The 17,280-nt window shown below is 33.8% G+C and overlaps 2 protein-coding genes across 6 annotated transcripts in view; one reads left to right on the forward strand and one right to left on the reverse strand.

Annotated features, from left to right (window-relative positions):
- Positions 1-17,280, reverse strand: part of LOC105221907 (RING finger protein 17) — a gene marked incomplete at its 3' end in the record, with an annotated part of 207,404 nt that overhangs the window by 19,669 nt on the left and 170,455 nt on the right.
- LOC105221909 (uncharacterized) overlaps positions 5,620-17,280 on the forward strand; it is a 53,310-nt gene continuing 41,649 nt past the window's right edge. The window contains exons 1-2 of one of the 5 annotated variants that reach the window (XM_049447810.1): positions 5,620-6,813; positions 12,558-13,585. In XM_049447810.1, coding sequence (XP_049303767.1) covers positions 13,522-13,585 — 64 coding nt within the window. In that variant the 5' untranslated portion in view covers positions 5,620-6,813; positions 12,558-13,521. The remainder of the gene's footprint in view (positions 6,814-12,557; positions 13,586-17,280) is intronic. The other 4 variants (XM_049447813.1, XM_049447812.1, XM_049447811.1 and 1 more) reach the window with 4 other exon arrangements.

Here is a 17,280-nt window from a genome sequence, read left to right on the forward strand (position 1 = left end):
ATTATATTAAATAGTAATTAATCATAGTTAAAATTTTAACACCTTTCGGTTGAGGTCGGTAATTTTCAGACTCCATGGCGAACTACGAGGAAGTGTTAAAGTGGATATTTTAGACAGCTGTGAGAAGATTGTGCAGCAATGTGCTGAAAACCGACAAAATCAAAAAAAAACAATTCGAAACTAAAGTAATCGTCTTCGCCCCGAATAACAGATTCCGAAATATTCACATAATAAAGACATATCACCAAATATATGAAAATACTGGAATAGAAATGGAAACAAAAACAAGGAAGGGCTAAGTTCGGATGTCACCGTACATTTTATACTCTCGCATGATAAAGTGATAATCGAGATTTCATTATCCGTCATTTACATATTTTTTTATTTTGCTGTAAAATTAATTAGATTAGTAGTTCCTGAGATATGGTTTTTGGTCCATAAGTGGGCGATGCCACGTCCATTTTCAATTTTTAAAAAAAGTCTGGGTGCAGCTTCCTTCTGCCATTTCTTCCGTAAAATTTAGTGTTTCTGACGTTTTTTGTTAGTCGGTTAACGCACTTTTAGTGATTTTCAACATAACTTTTGTATGGGAGGTGGGCGTGGTTATTATCCGATTTCTTCCATTTTTGAACTGTATATGGAAATGCCTGAAGGAAACGATTCTATAGAGTTTGGTTGACATAGCTATAGTAGTTTCCGAGTTATGTACAAAAAACTTAATAGGGGGCGGGCCACGCCCACTTTTCCAAAATGTGATCCTTTGTGTCAAATTTCACTTTAATATCCTTAGTTATGGCACTTTATAGGTTTTCGGTTTTCGCCATTTTGTGGGAGTGGCAGTGGGCCGATTTTGCCCTTCTTCGAACATAACCTTCTTATGGGGCCAAGAAATACGTGTACCAAGTTTCATCATGATATCTCAATTTTTACTCAAGTTACAGCTTGCACGGACGGACGGACAGACGGACGGACAGACAGACATCCGGATTTCAACTCTACTCGTCACTCTGATCAATTTGGTATATATAACCCTATATCTGACTCTTTTAGTTTTAGTACTTACAAACAACCGTTATGTGAACAAAACTATAATACTCTCCATAGCAACTTTGTTGCGAGAGTATAATCAAAAGTTGGTACCAAGTTCGCCGCGTTAGCGAAAATATAAAATTTTTATAGCTATCCATTTATTAAGTCATCAAAGTGGTATAGCCTATTTTTATTCTATTACTATTGCATTTATTCATAACTTCGCACTATTCCACGCCGAGTGGAAACAAGAGGGATATTCATCGTAAGAATAACATTTCCACATTTAAACACTGTTTAGATAAGTAAGTACTCTGTTACATGATTTCTCCAGTCCTGTTCTTCTAGGGAATATAGCATCACTTTGTAGGATCATATCTCGGTCTTATCGTGATCACTCCTCGGCAGGCATTGGCAAACTTTCACTTTGTTGCGTATTTCTTATATCAAGAAGATTACAACAGAACTTTTATCACTCTTCAGCACTTCGTTTTTGAGTTTGGTATACTGATTGTAGAAAACTTAAGCTACTCGCACTTAAGCTAAAAAATATTTCGTTTTTATACACTTAAAGTTGTCTTCATGAATATACTAGTGCAACAGCTTCTTAAATATCTTTCTTAAATATTCTGACTTGCCAAGTCAACAAGCGCCATTCACTTGGGGATGGTCAGAAATTATTCTTTTACATATAGCTCAAGCAGCTCACGACTTCCGGTCTTGGACCAAGTATCCAAAAAACATCCTTTGAAGGCAAGCTAAAGCGAGAAGGCAGATGGTTCCCCAGTAAAAAAAAAACACCCACAATGAAATGAAGAAAACAGCCACGGATGAGAGACCCCCCATAAGATGATGACCAATGTAAACGCATGAAGGATAACGATTTAAGAGCATGCACCTGAAATGTGGGTAAAGTACGATATCACCGCCGTCCACGAAGTGCGATGCAGTGAAAGCATAAAACCATGATGGAGCGGACGTTTCATTGCTCGACCATGAAGAAGTTCGAAGAGCAATTACCCGTCTGAAGGACAACAAAGCGGGCGATGGATTGCTGGCAGAGCTATTCAAACACGGCGGCGAAGGACTGATAATGAGCATGTATCGGCTTCTTTGTAGAATATGGTCGGACAAAAGCATGCCCGACGTTTGGAATTTAAGTGTGCTCTGTTCAATCCACAAAAACGGAGACCCCACAATCTACTGTGGGATAAGTCTCCTCAACATAAGGTTCTAACGAGCGTACTATGTGGAAGATTAAAGCCCACTGTCAACAAACTGATGGGACTTTATCAGTGTAGCTTTAGGCCTAAAAAAGCAACAACTGACCAGATATTCACCATGCGCCAAATCTTGGAAAAGACCCATGAAAAAAAGATCAACATACATCACACCTTCGTCGATAAAGCTGCTTTTGACAACACGAAAATGAGCTGCCTTTATGCCGCTATGTCTGATTTTGGTATCCCCAAAAAACTAATGCCAGAATGGATAAGGAGCGAAGAAGATCGGGGACAAGACGAAATTTCTCTTGTCATCATACAAACAGTCATCGCACTCGCGACTTGGCTCTCATTAGTTATCACTAATCACTTTAAACAATGGATACAATGGATATCATTACATACTTGTTACTTTAGCGATACAATTTGAAGGGCTAATGAAGAATATTCCAAATTATTCTCAATCTCTAAAAACGTTGTAAAATGCAGGCAAATGTAGTTTGTAATGTTTTCATACCTAACTGCACTAAATAAGTTAAGCAGTCGAATGCGTTATTCAACTGTGTGGATGAGTATCTGTATCTGAGCTTAATGAAGACTTAATTGTTCTAAAAACTATTCAACTTCGCTAGCCTTTTTTTAACAATCTTCAGTATTCATCGTATATGTATGAATATACGAAGCACGTTGGTTCAACAAATTGTACCACTTTTATAAAATAAATTTGCTGGATCTTAATTAACTCCGAATATGACTATTAAGCTAATTAGAGGCATAAACTATGCTTGTTTATAAATTAAAATGATTAATTGTAGCGATGACACACATACTAATGCAATGATTACTATCGGAGCCAGACTCACAACACACCGTGCGTACATTCAAAAATGTCTAAATTGCCTGAGTTTGAACTCACCTTGCACAGACGAATTTGAAATCCTTTCATTTGCACTTTTGAAATAACAGCTGTGCGCTTAGCTGACGAGTCAGCTCGTTGCCGTGATGCCAAGATGCCTATGCTGTATTACATTACAGCAAAAAAAATAATAATAAATAAAGAATTGTTGTAACAACTTGTAAAACGCCGCAAATATGTAAGAATGAGTTTCTCAACAGCTGGAAGAACAATAAATCAAGCGCTCAAATGAATTGCTCGCTGCTTACACTTTTAACTGCTTATGGACGGACGGCTATACGGCTGACTGACTGGCTACATACAAACATATGTATGTACGTGTTTGTCTCTCAGGAACTTTACCCACAAAGAAGAGCAAAACAAAAAACAAACGCGTTTTGCGACGTTCGCGCAAGCGTCTTGTTGGCATCCTCATTACATGAATGTTCGTACTTAGTAAATATATGTATGAATAAGTAGGCGACGCAACAACACTTGGCCAGCAGTAGAGGCGAACGAGTCAGACACGCGATCGCGATCACAACTGCGTCTGGCTGACGGCCTGAGAAGACAGTTTGCCTACAAAGTGGTCGAATGGTGCGCAGTCACATTCTCTCCATGGAGCATCACGTATAACTGTTTGTACGTGTATATACATATGTGGGGGGCCACTTGCATCTTTTTATGTGCAATAAGCTTGCATGAAACCGTCTGTCACTCGCCATTGCGGCACGATAGACACTCCGAACACTTTGTGTGTGCGCATTCGTAAGTGTGTATGTATGGCATATGCACGACGACCTTGTGTTTGATGGGTACAAGTCTTTGCCCCCGTCGCCGTCACAGTCATCGATAGTGTTGCAGCCAACGGTGATTCGAGAGCATCGTCCCATATACGGAAAAGTAATAGAAAAAAGCGTTGTCATGAAATGAAAGGATTGCAAGTTTGTGTGTGTGGAATTCGGTAATAGTTTTTAATGCAAAAAGAGATTTCAAAATTGATTTAAAATTTTATGACATAGTAGTTTTAATTTTATTTAAAAAACTCACCAATAAAAACTTATAGCTACTTCATTATATACCAGAGACACTACCATAAAGTCACCCAAAAGATAATTTTAATTTTTTAATTTTAGAGCGCTATAAAGTGGTGTATCTCCATAATACCATAGACAAATACCTTGAGATTGTTTACGCTATGCCAAAGAATTAGAGCGCGAAAACCTGTTGTTGACGACGAACCAGGTCCAGGACGGCCAGCAACATCAACTGATGATCAACACGCCAAATAAATAAAGGAATTGGTGATTTAGAATCGACGATTCACAGTCAGAGATCTTATTGGCATTGTTGAAATATCGGAATGATCAATGAAAACCATTTTTAAAGATAATTTGGGCCTAAGATAAGGGAAAGCACGATTGATTTGAAAATCACTGAATTTTTTTTGTAAAACAGCGTCGCGTTAACGTCTGTAAAACAATGCGTCCGACTACCAGGATGTCATGAACCATATGAGTCCTTGATTTTTGCTTACGACCCGGAAATGGACGATTAATCCACCAAATATCGTGACAAAGGTGAGCCAAAGCCGAAAGAAACAAAAGTTTTCTACGATTATCGAGGCGTGGTGCTATCCAAATTCTATCCGACCGTTCCAACTGTCAACAAGGAGAGTTATATGAAACAATTATTAAAAGAGAACCGACAACTCTTAGTTTTTGCACCACAATAATGCATCGTCGCAAACTGCATTGATTGCTACTGAGTTTTCCCCAAAAGTTTCAACCAATGTCGTGTCGCCATGACCATATTCTCTGTTTTAACTCTGTGCTACTTCTTAATATTCAGCAAACTCAAACGACTCTTCGGGGGAAACCGTTTTGAATCAATTGAAAACATTAAACGTGAATCGCTACACACATTGAAAGCTAATCCGCAAATTGACTTTAACAAATGTTTCGAGTATTGATTTTGAAGAATAAATAAACTAGTTTAAAACTATGAACAAAGTTTTTTGCCCTAGTAGTATATCTGATTTTCGATGACCGGTGAGAACACTTAAGTCGATGAAGATGATCACAGAATAGAGAATAATAAAGAAAGCAACGTCTTCATTTGAGCAGGTTCGTCGAATAAAGTCCATTGTCGGCGGAGACGATGCAGAATGTGTCACAGCGTTAAACACTGTTAAGTGGTCTCACGGTTACCCTATCTAGAGTGAACGCGGCACCCATCGCACAATATTATAAGTAAAATAGCTTGACCCACGGCGTCTTTTGGAATATTTACTGCGTCAGTTATCTCGCGCACTTTCAAAAAGCGGTCTAGCTACAGCTATGAGATCATCCTCCGTGGTAGCTATTTTCGGAGCACCGGAAATTTGGTATGACAAATACCGATGTACGACTATATATTGAATATTGGTCACGTAATCCAAGGTGGGGTCTTCATACAGGTCAATAACTAATATTAAGTAACCACCGAAATTGTTTTGGAAAAATAAAGACATATCAAATAAAGGCTTACGTATATACATACTTAACTAAAATGCATTTGATAGAGCTTCATAACAACAATTTATGTAAGTGTTTCCTGACACAAATGAGAATCGATTAAAGTGTGATTATTTTTAGTAGCAGAAAGCGGTACGAACATTGGCGTTTGAAGCACAGCTGCAGATTTTGGATTTATTTACAATTTTTTTATGAATATTGGTTGATTGTCAGTTATTGTGTATGTATGTTTGTGAAATGTGCGAAAAAATACAAGTCATACCCAGAATTAAGCCACAAATTAAAATACATAGTATAGTAAGTGTACCGTGCAACAAATTTGGAGGCACGGCCAGAGCGACAACAAACAAAAAACCATAACGAGCAAGCAGCCAAATGCCATAATGAAAGAGTTATAAATAATAGATGTAAAACAAAAAACAAACAAAATAAGAATAAGAGTGGGCATGAAAACTTTGTAGACGAAAATTTGGCTTGAAGCGCTTTTTTGCAGCTCAACACGATCACAACGCCGATCGAGTCCCATAAACCAGCCCAAAAACTCACTCATTGCTTCGGAGCGGATGGCGGATGGCGGCGCGGACCGAAAAAGCAGTAAGCCGAAAACAGCAGGCCGCAAATAGTCAGCAATAAATAGTGATCAGCGATCGGTAGGCACAAAGCAGCAATGAATAGGCAGCAACAACGGCGGCACTAGTAGTTCGGGCAGTACTTCATCTAAACGGGCTGACTCACAACCGGAGGCCGATGTTGCTGCCGCTGTTGCCGCTGCTGTTGCTGTTGCGCCGTTGCCTTTGGCTCACGGTTACTGCTGTTGTTGGCAATGTGTTGGCGCTTTTGTAATGGTGTTGGTGAAGTGGCAACATCCGCACAGAGTTGGTGAATCTGTGTATTGTTAAGCGCAGCAAATTTTCAAGTGGTGAGTTCAGTTCGTGCTTGGCAGTCGATTGGATTTGAGCGTTTGAACGGAGACTTTTGCAACTACAATTTGTGCGAAGCAAACAATAGTAATAATAATAAAAAAAAAATAAACAATTGAACGCGCGTTTTTACAAGTTTAGCCTAGAAACGGTTTAGTGTGCCGAAAAGCTGTTTGAAAAATACTGTGTGCCTAAATTACTTAATTTTAGATATACATACATATAAGCAAGTGAGAAAAAAATTTTAAATAATTATTAAAAATTTAAATAAAAAATTTGTTAAAAAAAGAAAACATTGACGAAATATTTTAAAATTGGAAATGAAAAATATTTTATATAGGGCGTACCGAAAGAAACAATTTTTTTAAGAAAAAAATAATTATAAAAAAAATAATTATAAATAAACAAAAAAGAAAAATCCCCCCAAAAAAAAAATAAAATATAAAATAAATGTATGAAAAATATTTTAAAAAAATATTTTTATAACTCAAACGACTTTTTTCTAAATTCGAACCAACCAAACAATAAAATAATTAAAAAAATCTAAACTAAACTGAAATATGTACGTTGTCCAATGCGCCTGCGCGGTTTTCTTTAAGTAAAATGTGTCTGAAGTGTGATTGTCATGTTGGCAAACGCGGAAAACTAGGCGGCGTGCATTATTGGCATTTTTTATGCGTAACATATTCGCTACGAAATCCACTAATATTTGGCAACCGCAAATTCCCTGCTAACTACAACTACAACACATACGCCAAGGCACGCAACGTCATGCGACGCTCGAATGCGGTCACTTGGCCGAGTTTACGATACAACTAAAAAATGTGGAAAGCAATAATATTTAAATATACGTTAATCTAATTACGAAAATAATTAAGAATAAATAAAAAAATTAATATAAACCAAAATAAAAAAAAATAAAACAAAAAAATAAAACAAAAAAATTAAAGAAAAAAATAAAATAAAAAAATTAAAGAAGTTAACAAAATGAAAAAAAAAACAATAAAAACGTTAAAAATAAAAAATTAATAATGAAACAAAAAAATATAAAAATGTAAAGCATGTGAAAAAATAAAATATAATTATAAAGATTAAAAAAAAATAAAAAATTAATAAACAAAAACAAAACAATAAATTTTAATTTTTGAAATATATGTTTGCGAATTTATAGTATGTTAATTACGTAAATAATTGAAAAAATAAAAATATAATATGAATAAAAAAAAATTAAACAAAAAAAATAAAAAATTTAAAAATATACAAAATGTAATAGTACAAGAAAGACAAAACAAAAAAGTGTATCATATACAACATAATTATTAAAAAAAATATATAAAAAATAAACATATGATAAAAAAAAATTGTTAAAACAATTTAACCAATTTTCTAAACATGTATATAATTGTGGATTTATAGTATGTTAAATACGTAAATAATTGAAAATATATAAAAAATAAACATATAATATATAATAAATAAAAAAAAAAAAAACAAAACAGACAAAAGAAAAAAATGTGTATCATATACAACATAATTATTAAAAAAAAAAAATTAAAAATAAAAGATATGATAAATAAATTGTTAAAACAATAAATTATACATTTTCTAAATAAATATTTGCGGATTTATAGTATGTTTCAGCAAAAAAGGCTTTAATATTACAAAATAAATCAATAAAATTTAGTTAACATAAAATATATAAAATAATATTACAAGACCAAATAAATAATTATTTCATCTATTTCTATCAATGTTCTTATATTTTCTTATTTATTTATTTGTTATCATTTAAGTTAGATCAAAAAAAATTTCCATTATCCATCAAATAGAGAAATCGATTTGTAATTCGAAAAAAAATAAAAAATTAAAAAATTAAAAAAAAAAATTAAAAAAAGAGAAGAAAAATTTAAAGCATATACATAAATAAAATATATGTACTTAGAAATAAATAACTAAAATTACAAGCAAAAATTGTTAAACAATAAATTCTAATTTTTTGTAGCAGCTAAAAAATTTTAATATTAAAAAAAATTAATGAAATATAGCGAATATCAAAAATTAAAAAAAATATATGTATATATATTTTTCTTCCATTAACAAACTTCTTTTTCTACACGAATTGTTGGCTCTGCGCATGCGCGCCCCATTAAACACCGGAAAGGGAGCGCAACAAATCTTAGCTATTGCGGGAGTGGAACAAACCAGGCCAATTCGTGATGTGCATGTTGTTGTTTTTAGTGTTTGTTTCGTTGTTACAAGCATTTTAACCGCTTTTTCTGCAAATTGCCAATTAGCAAAGTAAAAGTGTGTTTTGGGGTTTTTTTAATGTGGTCAAAAAGATAACATAAAATAAACGGAGATTGTGAAAAACATTATAACGGTAAATACACAAGATCAGCCAAATTTATTGCTGATCAATGTTATTGTACGGACTGACAGAGTTCGAATATCACGAAAACCTCAAAAAATAAAACAAAACAAAAAAAATTTAAAAGACACAAAGAAATACATTAACGTGCCGTTAATTAGCAGCAAGCCATTGAAATTTGATACAGTTTACCGTTGCTCATTTACCTTCACGTTCTGTGGGGTGCCATTGAAAGTGATACGCCAAGGGCTGTTAAATGATTCGCTAAACACGCGTATATATGTATGTATAATACATCTGTATATTCGTGAAAAAGTATAAAAATATAGATTAATTAGAAGGCAATTATACTAAAATCAATTAAAATAATTTAAATGAAATTTAAAACAAATCAAATAGGCTTAAAAAGCTACGAACTATAAAATTAAATAATAAGTTATAATAGCAGTGCATCAGCTTCTTATATTTAAAGATCTTTCCTAACATATTCCGACTTGCTAAATCAACAAGCGTGATTATTTCGGAAGAATAGACATTTCAAACCATAAAAACGCAAAAATCCCATTATATTTGGTTCAACTATTTTTTTAAGACTCATTTTTATATTTTATAAAAAAAGGTGCCGGGTGATTGCCTATGCAGTGGGAAGTTCCTGAGTACCGTGCACGAACTGACAAAAGGGGTATCTCAACATAGTTCAAAATTGGGCGGACGAAAGTGGTCCGCTATCAACACAAGTAAAACCGAGATGGTTTTATTTGCTAGAAGATATAAGATCCCACTGCCACAAATAGAAGACATCCGTTTGCAATCGGCAGATACTGGATAGGAAGCTTTCATGAAAGCTGAATATCGGGAGATAGCAAAAAAGGCATAGATTGCCTGCTGATGTAGAGGAGCATTTGCCAAAAGGTGGGGTCTTTTACCGAAGGGTTGCTCTGGCTCTACGACACCATAATCAAGCTCATTATGTTCTATGGAGACTTTATGTTGTAGAGGGCTCTAGAAAAGATCACACTTGCAAAGAAACTCGAGAGCGTTCAACGGCCGGCGCTCATCAGCATGTGTGGTGCACTAAGGTCCACTCCAATCATGGCACTTAACGCCATTTTGCGCATAATGTCCGTAGACATTGTAGGTGGGAGGAAGCCGTTGGAGAAGAAGGGCAGTGAGCTTTTTCACAGATGGGTCAAGACTTGGAAGGAATGTTGGTGGAGGGTTTTACTGTCAGAAGCTCTCTGTCAACTCCATCATCAGACTTCTTGTCCGCTATAGGTAAAATGGGAGCGGGTCGGCGCTCCCGTATCCTCTTGTGCTTTCTATTAGATAGCTGGGCCTCGCGGAAGCTTGGCCAGCGCTAGGCCAGATTGATCGCAGGGGATCTAGTGATGTCTTTGCCCTCAGTAAGTCTTGCCTTTCCCTAATTGTGGGGTCAGTGCGCTATTGTTGTCTATGTATTTGCAGAAGCTGTATGGAAGAAGATGAGGTGGAACAACTCAACACTTCCTTCTTGACTGTCCCGAGTTTGGGAGGTCGAGACTTAAACACTTGGGAGCACATACCTTCAGACATTCCACCGAACTGGCGGACGGAATCGAAAGTGGATTATCATCGTTCCTTCACTTACAAAATATCAGTTTGGTGGGCGAAAGTGGTCGTGTCTGATCTTAGTAAACACATATGATCAAAATAATAAGTACATACACCCGTGTTGCATTCAATTTCTTTTATTCATGTTTAAAGAAAAATATATAATTTCATATATGATTTAAATAACAAAAATAAAGATATTAGTAATATTAGTTAAAATAGGAACTGAAATTTCTAGCAAATAATTAAAAGACTGAAAAAATGGCTGGACAAAATAATAAGTACATCAGATATCTGTGAATGAAAAAATTTATTAAATTGAATGTCAACTATTTGATTTTTGCTTACTTCTTTCATCAGTATCCAGTATATCTACCATTATTTCCAATTACCAACCTCAAAGTATGCTTAGAATCATTATCCTGCTGAAATTTCCATATTAGTAGCATACTTTCCTCAGCATATGGCAGCATCGTGTTTTCCAAGATATCTTTATATTGGAATCTATACATGGTGTCTGAAATACGATGTACTATTGGTCATACACCATACCACAAAAAGCAGCCCAGACCATTTATGTTGCCGCCACCATGTTTAACGGTCTTTTTTGTAAACCGTGAATGAAACTCTTTTCCGACTGGGATCAGTTCCGAACAAATTAATTTTAGTTTCGTCGCTCCACAAGATATTGCTTTTTTCACCACCTGGGCCGGATCAATTTGTATGATTTATCGCGAACTGTAATCTTATCTTTATATTTTTTCGCAATAATGGTATTTTCCTGGCTATCCTGCCAAGCAAATTAGCTCGATGTAGCCTTTGCTGGACCGTTCGAGAAGATATTAAACTAAAAATATTAGCTCCTATTATTTTTGAAGATACGTATGTATAAATGTTTTTTTTTTTAAAAGTGTGACGATACTTTTGTCCGTTGTTGTTGCTGTTGTCTTTTTTGGTCAACCGCTAGTTTCAACATTATTTTTAATCTTAAGAGCATTTTGCACGAAACACAATGTCCGGCCTAATGTTTTGGTGATATGTATATCTAAGACTTTGGCCCTCTTTTCTGAGGTCTAAGACGATTTTCTTCTCATTCACACTGCAATGCTAAGTTTTTAAGTTTTTAATGCGTTTTAAACATGATGCTATACAAACGAACACACTATTAAAATAAATTGTCCGATTTGCTGAAAACGAACATCAACAATAAATTGCCACGCTTACTATAAAGAGGGGATTTCCCATTCCAACCAGCCCAGAGTTCACTTCACTAAACATTCAAAATTCAATTATGTCTGCAGGCTAAAGGAATGTACTTATGTATTATTTTGACTATATGTGTATATTTTCAATATCTATTATCTATTTCGATTACTTGCAAGAATAATATATATGATTTTAGAAAAAATAAAAAAAGCAAAAAATATGACATACAATATACAATATATAGCAATAATGCACATAACCAAAAAAATAATTATTTAATATTCATAAAAGAAAATTGTATAAATTAAATAATTAATATAATAATAGTTGATACTTTTGACTAATACCAAACATAATTTGACATTCTTGGAAATAGTAAAATGTCTAGGTATTAATAAAAGTGAATAATATTTGTATGAACCTATAAATAACAAAAAAATGTATAAACTTTAAAACTATCAAAAGGTACTTTAGTGTTACAATTATGTGGCGTAAAATTTTGGCCAGTTTTTCACAACAAAAAGTTATGAATTTATTTATATTTTATTTTATTAACTTAATCATAATGAAAAAAATTAAAAATTGAAATGAAAAAAAATCCAAAAAAATATATTAAAAAATATACAAAAAAAAAAAAAAAAATAAATAAAAATTGGTGGATCCTAAACAAAAATTATTCGTAAAAACGCGTGTGCGTGGGAAAAATTAATATAAAGTAATAATTATTTTAAATAATTATTAATACATTACACACAAATTCATGTTACAAATTTATAAAAAACAAAAATAAAATATTTTTTCGTTCTACAGCCTAACAGCCTAAAACAATTCAAATTAATATCGTAAAAATTGTCGCCCATTGTAAGACACGAAAAACAAAAGCAAAAACACGCAGTGCTACCCACAACTTTTATTTTTACGAGGCACAAACAATTCACAGCGCAACAGCAGCAACAACAACGTGTGTGCAAACGCAAACAAGTGAAATATAGCGAAACCTGTTCTCATTGCAACTACTGCGCATGCGCAACGCTTCTGTAATTGACGGCAACAACTACAACAATTGCGTCGACGCCAGCAACAACCTCAACCAACATTCGCGTCACCTCGCATATCGCGGCCCGTCATCGCGTTTATTTTTGTTGTAGTGTTTTTTCTCTTTTTCTCCAATAATAATCACCACATGTGAATGTGATTTTCGCGCACGTGTATATGTACGTATGTGTATGAGTGTGTGTGCACCCATGTGAATTTGTGGAATTGTCCTACCGCAACAACACAAGTCGCCAACACTCACTGCATGTGATTGCTTGTGACAACAGCAAATAGCAACAACAATAATTGCAGTGCAATAACAACAGCAACAAGATATCACGACGTTTGGCCACAACAACCACACGCCGCGACCACAGCCCGAGCATTACATAACTTTCAAGTTGTTCACTTATTGTTGTTATTGCTTGCTGCTTTTTTTTCAATTTTATCTCTCATTGTGTTCACTCTAGTGTCTACTTGAATTTGTCACTCCTTCGATAATTGTGTCACATTAACCCAATTCTCGGGCTTTCTTCACACACATACAGAGACACACACGTTAAATTGACGCTTGTTTTATTGCATTGGATTGATTTGAGCGTTGTGCTCCATTTGTGGTCGATTAATTTGTTAAATTGTTTACATTTATTTACACCGTTATTTATCGTTGGCGTTTTTGTGGCGTTCAGCTTTATTGGCATTTGTTTTGAAGGCGTTTGGAAAACTAGTTGCAGTGACAATGCTGAAAATGTACAAAGCAACGGCGATACTATTGATCCTCTTCGGATATCTGCTCATCACAGGTGAGTTACAAATATATAGAAACATAAGCACATACAGTGTGCGACAAAACTAAAGAACGGATTCTACCTTATCGGTATTTAACTGAATAAAATTATAAAGTAGGCATTGAATGATGTTTTATTGAGTTGTATTATTAGTTCATGTATTCTTCTTTTACAATTAGTAAAAATTAAACAAATTAACTTATTCAAAAAATATCTAAAATTCTATATATGAAAATCTCCAAAAATCTGGTGCGACAAAACTAAAGCACATAACTAAGAATTCACATTAATTGTTTGTCTAACGGTTTATAATGATCAGAAAATATTGTATATGTGTAGTTATTAGCTAAATAGACAAATATTAGTGCATATTTAGTTGCAGTTCGTTATTCAATACGTTTGGTTGTATATTAAAGTGAAAGATATATCAATGGCTCGAAATAACTATTCTGTTCATTTTAGAAAAAAATTTGTTAAGGATTTTAAGAAAAGAGAATCGGTTATGACTATTGCAAAAGAGTTTGGAATAAATCATTCTATTGTTTCCCGAACATTTAGCCGATTTCGCAAATAAAGCTCTTTGGTTACAGCGCATAGAGGTAGACGGCCACGGAGAGCAACCGAACGAGAGGATAAGGGAGTCATTCGGGCAATAAAAAATTACCCTTTTATATCGGCAATATCTATTGTAAGATAATTACGGTTAAACATATTATACAGATCCATACGACGTCGAGCTGTCCATGGGGGATTTTCATGCTACCTGTAGCAAGTTAGTGCAAAAACGGCGTATATTTCTTTAAAGAACAGACTGGTGCGACTGGAATTTGTGAGGAAGGTCGTAAATTGGACGATTACCAAATGGCAAACTGTACTTTTTTCTGTCGAATCTAAGTTTATTATGAAAGATTCGGTTGGGCTGAAGCTGATAGGCAGACTGAAGGAATAACGCCTAAATTCACGTTATACGACAGGCACAGTGAAACACGGTGGAGACAATGTACTAGTGTGGGGTTGTTTTTCAGGGATTGGAATAGGGCCAATTCATCATATAATTAGTATAATAGACAAATTTAAGCATAAAAATATTTTTCAGAATATTATACTGCCGCATCCTGCAAAAGAAATGCCTTTCAAATGGAGTGATCAACAAGGCAACGAACAGAAACGCACTGCTTTTTATGTAAAACAGTGGTTTATTGATAACATGATTGAGGTTTCGAAGTGACCCGCATAATCAGCAGATCTCAATCCCATAGAGAAGCAATGGGAAATTGTGGATCGAAAAATCAGACGTAAGAATTGTAAAAATAAGGACGCTTTATTCAGACAAGTAAAGGAAGCATGGAAAAGCATTTCATGTGTCACATCAAATAAATTAATTATGTCCATTCCTAGCCGATGTGCAGCTCTATTGAAAAATAAGGGATACACAACCAAAAATAGAAAGATAAAATTTTTTCAATAATAAAATCATTTCGTGCTTTAGTTTTGTCGCACCAGATTTTTGGAATTTTTCATATATGGAATTTTATATTTTTTGTTAATAAGTTAATATGTTTAATTTTTACTAATTTTAAAAGAAGAATACATGAACTAATAACACAACTCAATAAAACATCATTCAATGCCTACTTTATAATTTTATTCATATTAAAAGTTAAATTTTTTTAATTTAATTTAAGAATTGTTTTTAAAATTGTTTTTTTTTTTTTATTTATGTAGAAACAGTTTTTAAATTTATTAAAAAAATTTAATTAAAAAAATTAAATTAATGAAAAAAATTATTAAATAATTAAAAAAAAAAAATAATAATATATGCATAATTATAATTTTTTAAATTTAATTTTTTTTAATTAATTTAAAAATTGTTTTTTAATAAAAAAAAATTGTAATTAAAAAATATTAAATTGAAACTTGAATTAAAAAAATTAAATTTTTTAAATAAAAAAATAATTATAAATTAAAACAAAAAACAATAAAATTAAAATACCTAACTTTAAAAAGAAATATAATATCAGTAAATGTATTAAGTATAATAAACATTTAGTAGTACGTGACGTATGAGTAACATGAAAGAATAATGCACGTAGTGAGGTTTAGAGTGAAGACAACAAATCACTACCTATTCTATTTTCACCTCTGCTTCTAGCGTGTTAAAACAATAAAACACAAGCGAAAATAATCTAAAGAAAAAATTTATTATACACTGAACAGGGTAAATAAGTTGTAAGGTATATACCAAATAATTACTGTAAAAGGGTCAGAATTTTTAGTGATTTTCGTCTGTATATACTCGAACTAGTTCCTTAATTTTTGAGATTTCAATATCACTTTCTTTAATTTTTTTTTTATTTTTTTTCAAAAAATCGATGTTATCTGCCTATTATTTCCAAGTAGCAGTTGTGTAGTGGGGCTTTATTCTGTATTTGCCCTAAATTTACTATAGTGATGTATATGTTTTTTATAACGGCAATCCGCATAGAGGTAGTTTTTTTAATAGCCACACCAAGACCGTGGAGAATCGACGTATACGCAGAAACTTGGACTTAGAAGAAATTCAAGAGCTGCCATTTCATCCAGAAACAAGAAAAAACGTTAACTTCGGCTGCACCGAAACTAATATATAGTAATCCGATCTGAACAATTTTTTCGAAGTAATCCATCTCAAATTTCGTGAAAATTCGTGATATTACATTATCTCTATAAGCAATAACTCATACCAAATTTAGTGAAGATACATATATCATGAGGAAGTTTCCCATGCAAGCATTTTATTCCGATCATTCAGTTTGTATGGCAGCTTTATGATATACATAGTTAACCGATCTGAACAATTTCTTCGGAGATTACGTTGTTGCCCTAGAAAATAACTTGTGCCAACTTTTGTGAAGATACCACGTCAAATGCGAAAGTTTTCCATACAAGAACTTGATTCCGATCGTTCAGTTTGTATGTCAGCTATATGTTATAGTGGTCCGATATTGGCAGTTCCGACAAATGAGCAGCTTCTTGAAGAGAACATGACGTTTGCCAAATTTAAAAAATGATATCTTCAAAAATGGAGGGACTAGTTCGTAAATATACAGACAGACGGACAGACAGACAGCCGGATATGGCTAAATCGACTCAGCTCAACATACTGATCATTTATATATATACTTTATAGGGTCTCCGACGCTTCCTTCTGGGTGTTACAAACTTAATATACCCTGTTCAGGGTATAAAAACAACGTTTTGATGTGGTTTTGCCGGTCCAATCATCGGTCCATATTTCTTCAAAAATGATGCCGGTGAGAACGTAACTATCAATGGCGACGATTATTGCAACATGATTACCAACTACATATGTTTGCTTGAAATTAAAACTCGTGATTTCGACGTCATTTGGCTTCAACTAATCGGCGCCACTTCTCACACATCGTATCAATTAATAAGTATATTGAGGGAACACTTCCATGAGCTGATAATTTCTGAATTTGGGCCGTTAGAATTTTTCCTGTCAAGATATGTAAAGTTTAAAGTCTATGCAGACAATCTCGCTTCGGTTTATGTCTTGGAGCAAAACATTACGCGTGTCATTCGCCAGTTACCAGTCGAAATGCTCGGACGAGTCATTAAAAATTGAACTCAATGGAAGAAATATCTATGACGTAGCCGCGGCCAACATTTGGAAGAGCTAATCTTCAAAAAATAAATGCCAAAGAATA

The sequence above is a fragment of the Bactrocera dorsalis genome, chromosome 2 (genome assembly GCF_023373825.1).
Source record: "Bactrocera dorsalis isolate Fly_Bdor chromosome 2, ASM2337382v1, whole genome shotgun sequence".
NCBI lineage: Eukaryota > Metazoa > Arthropoda > Insecta > Diptera > Tephritidae > Bactrocera > Bactrocera dorsalis.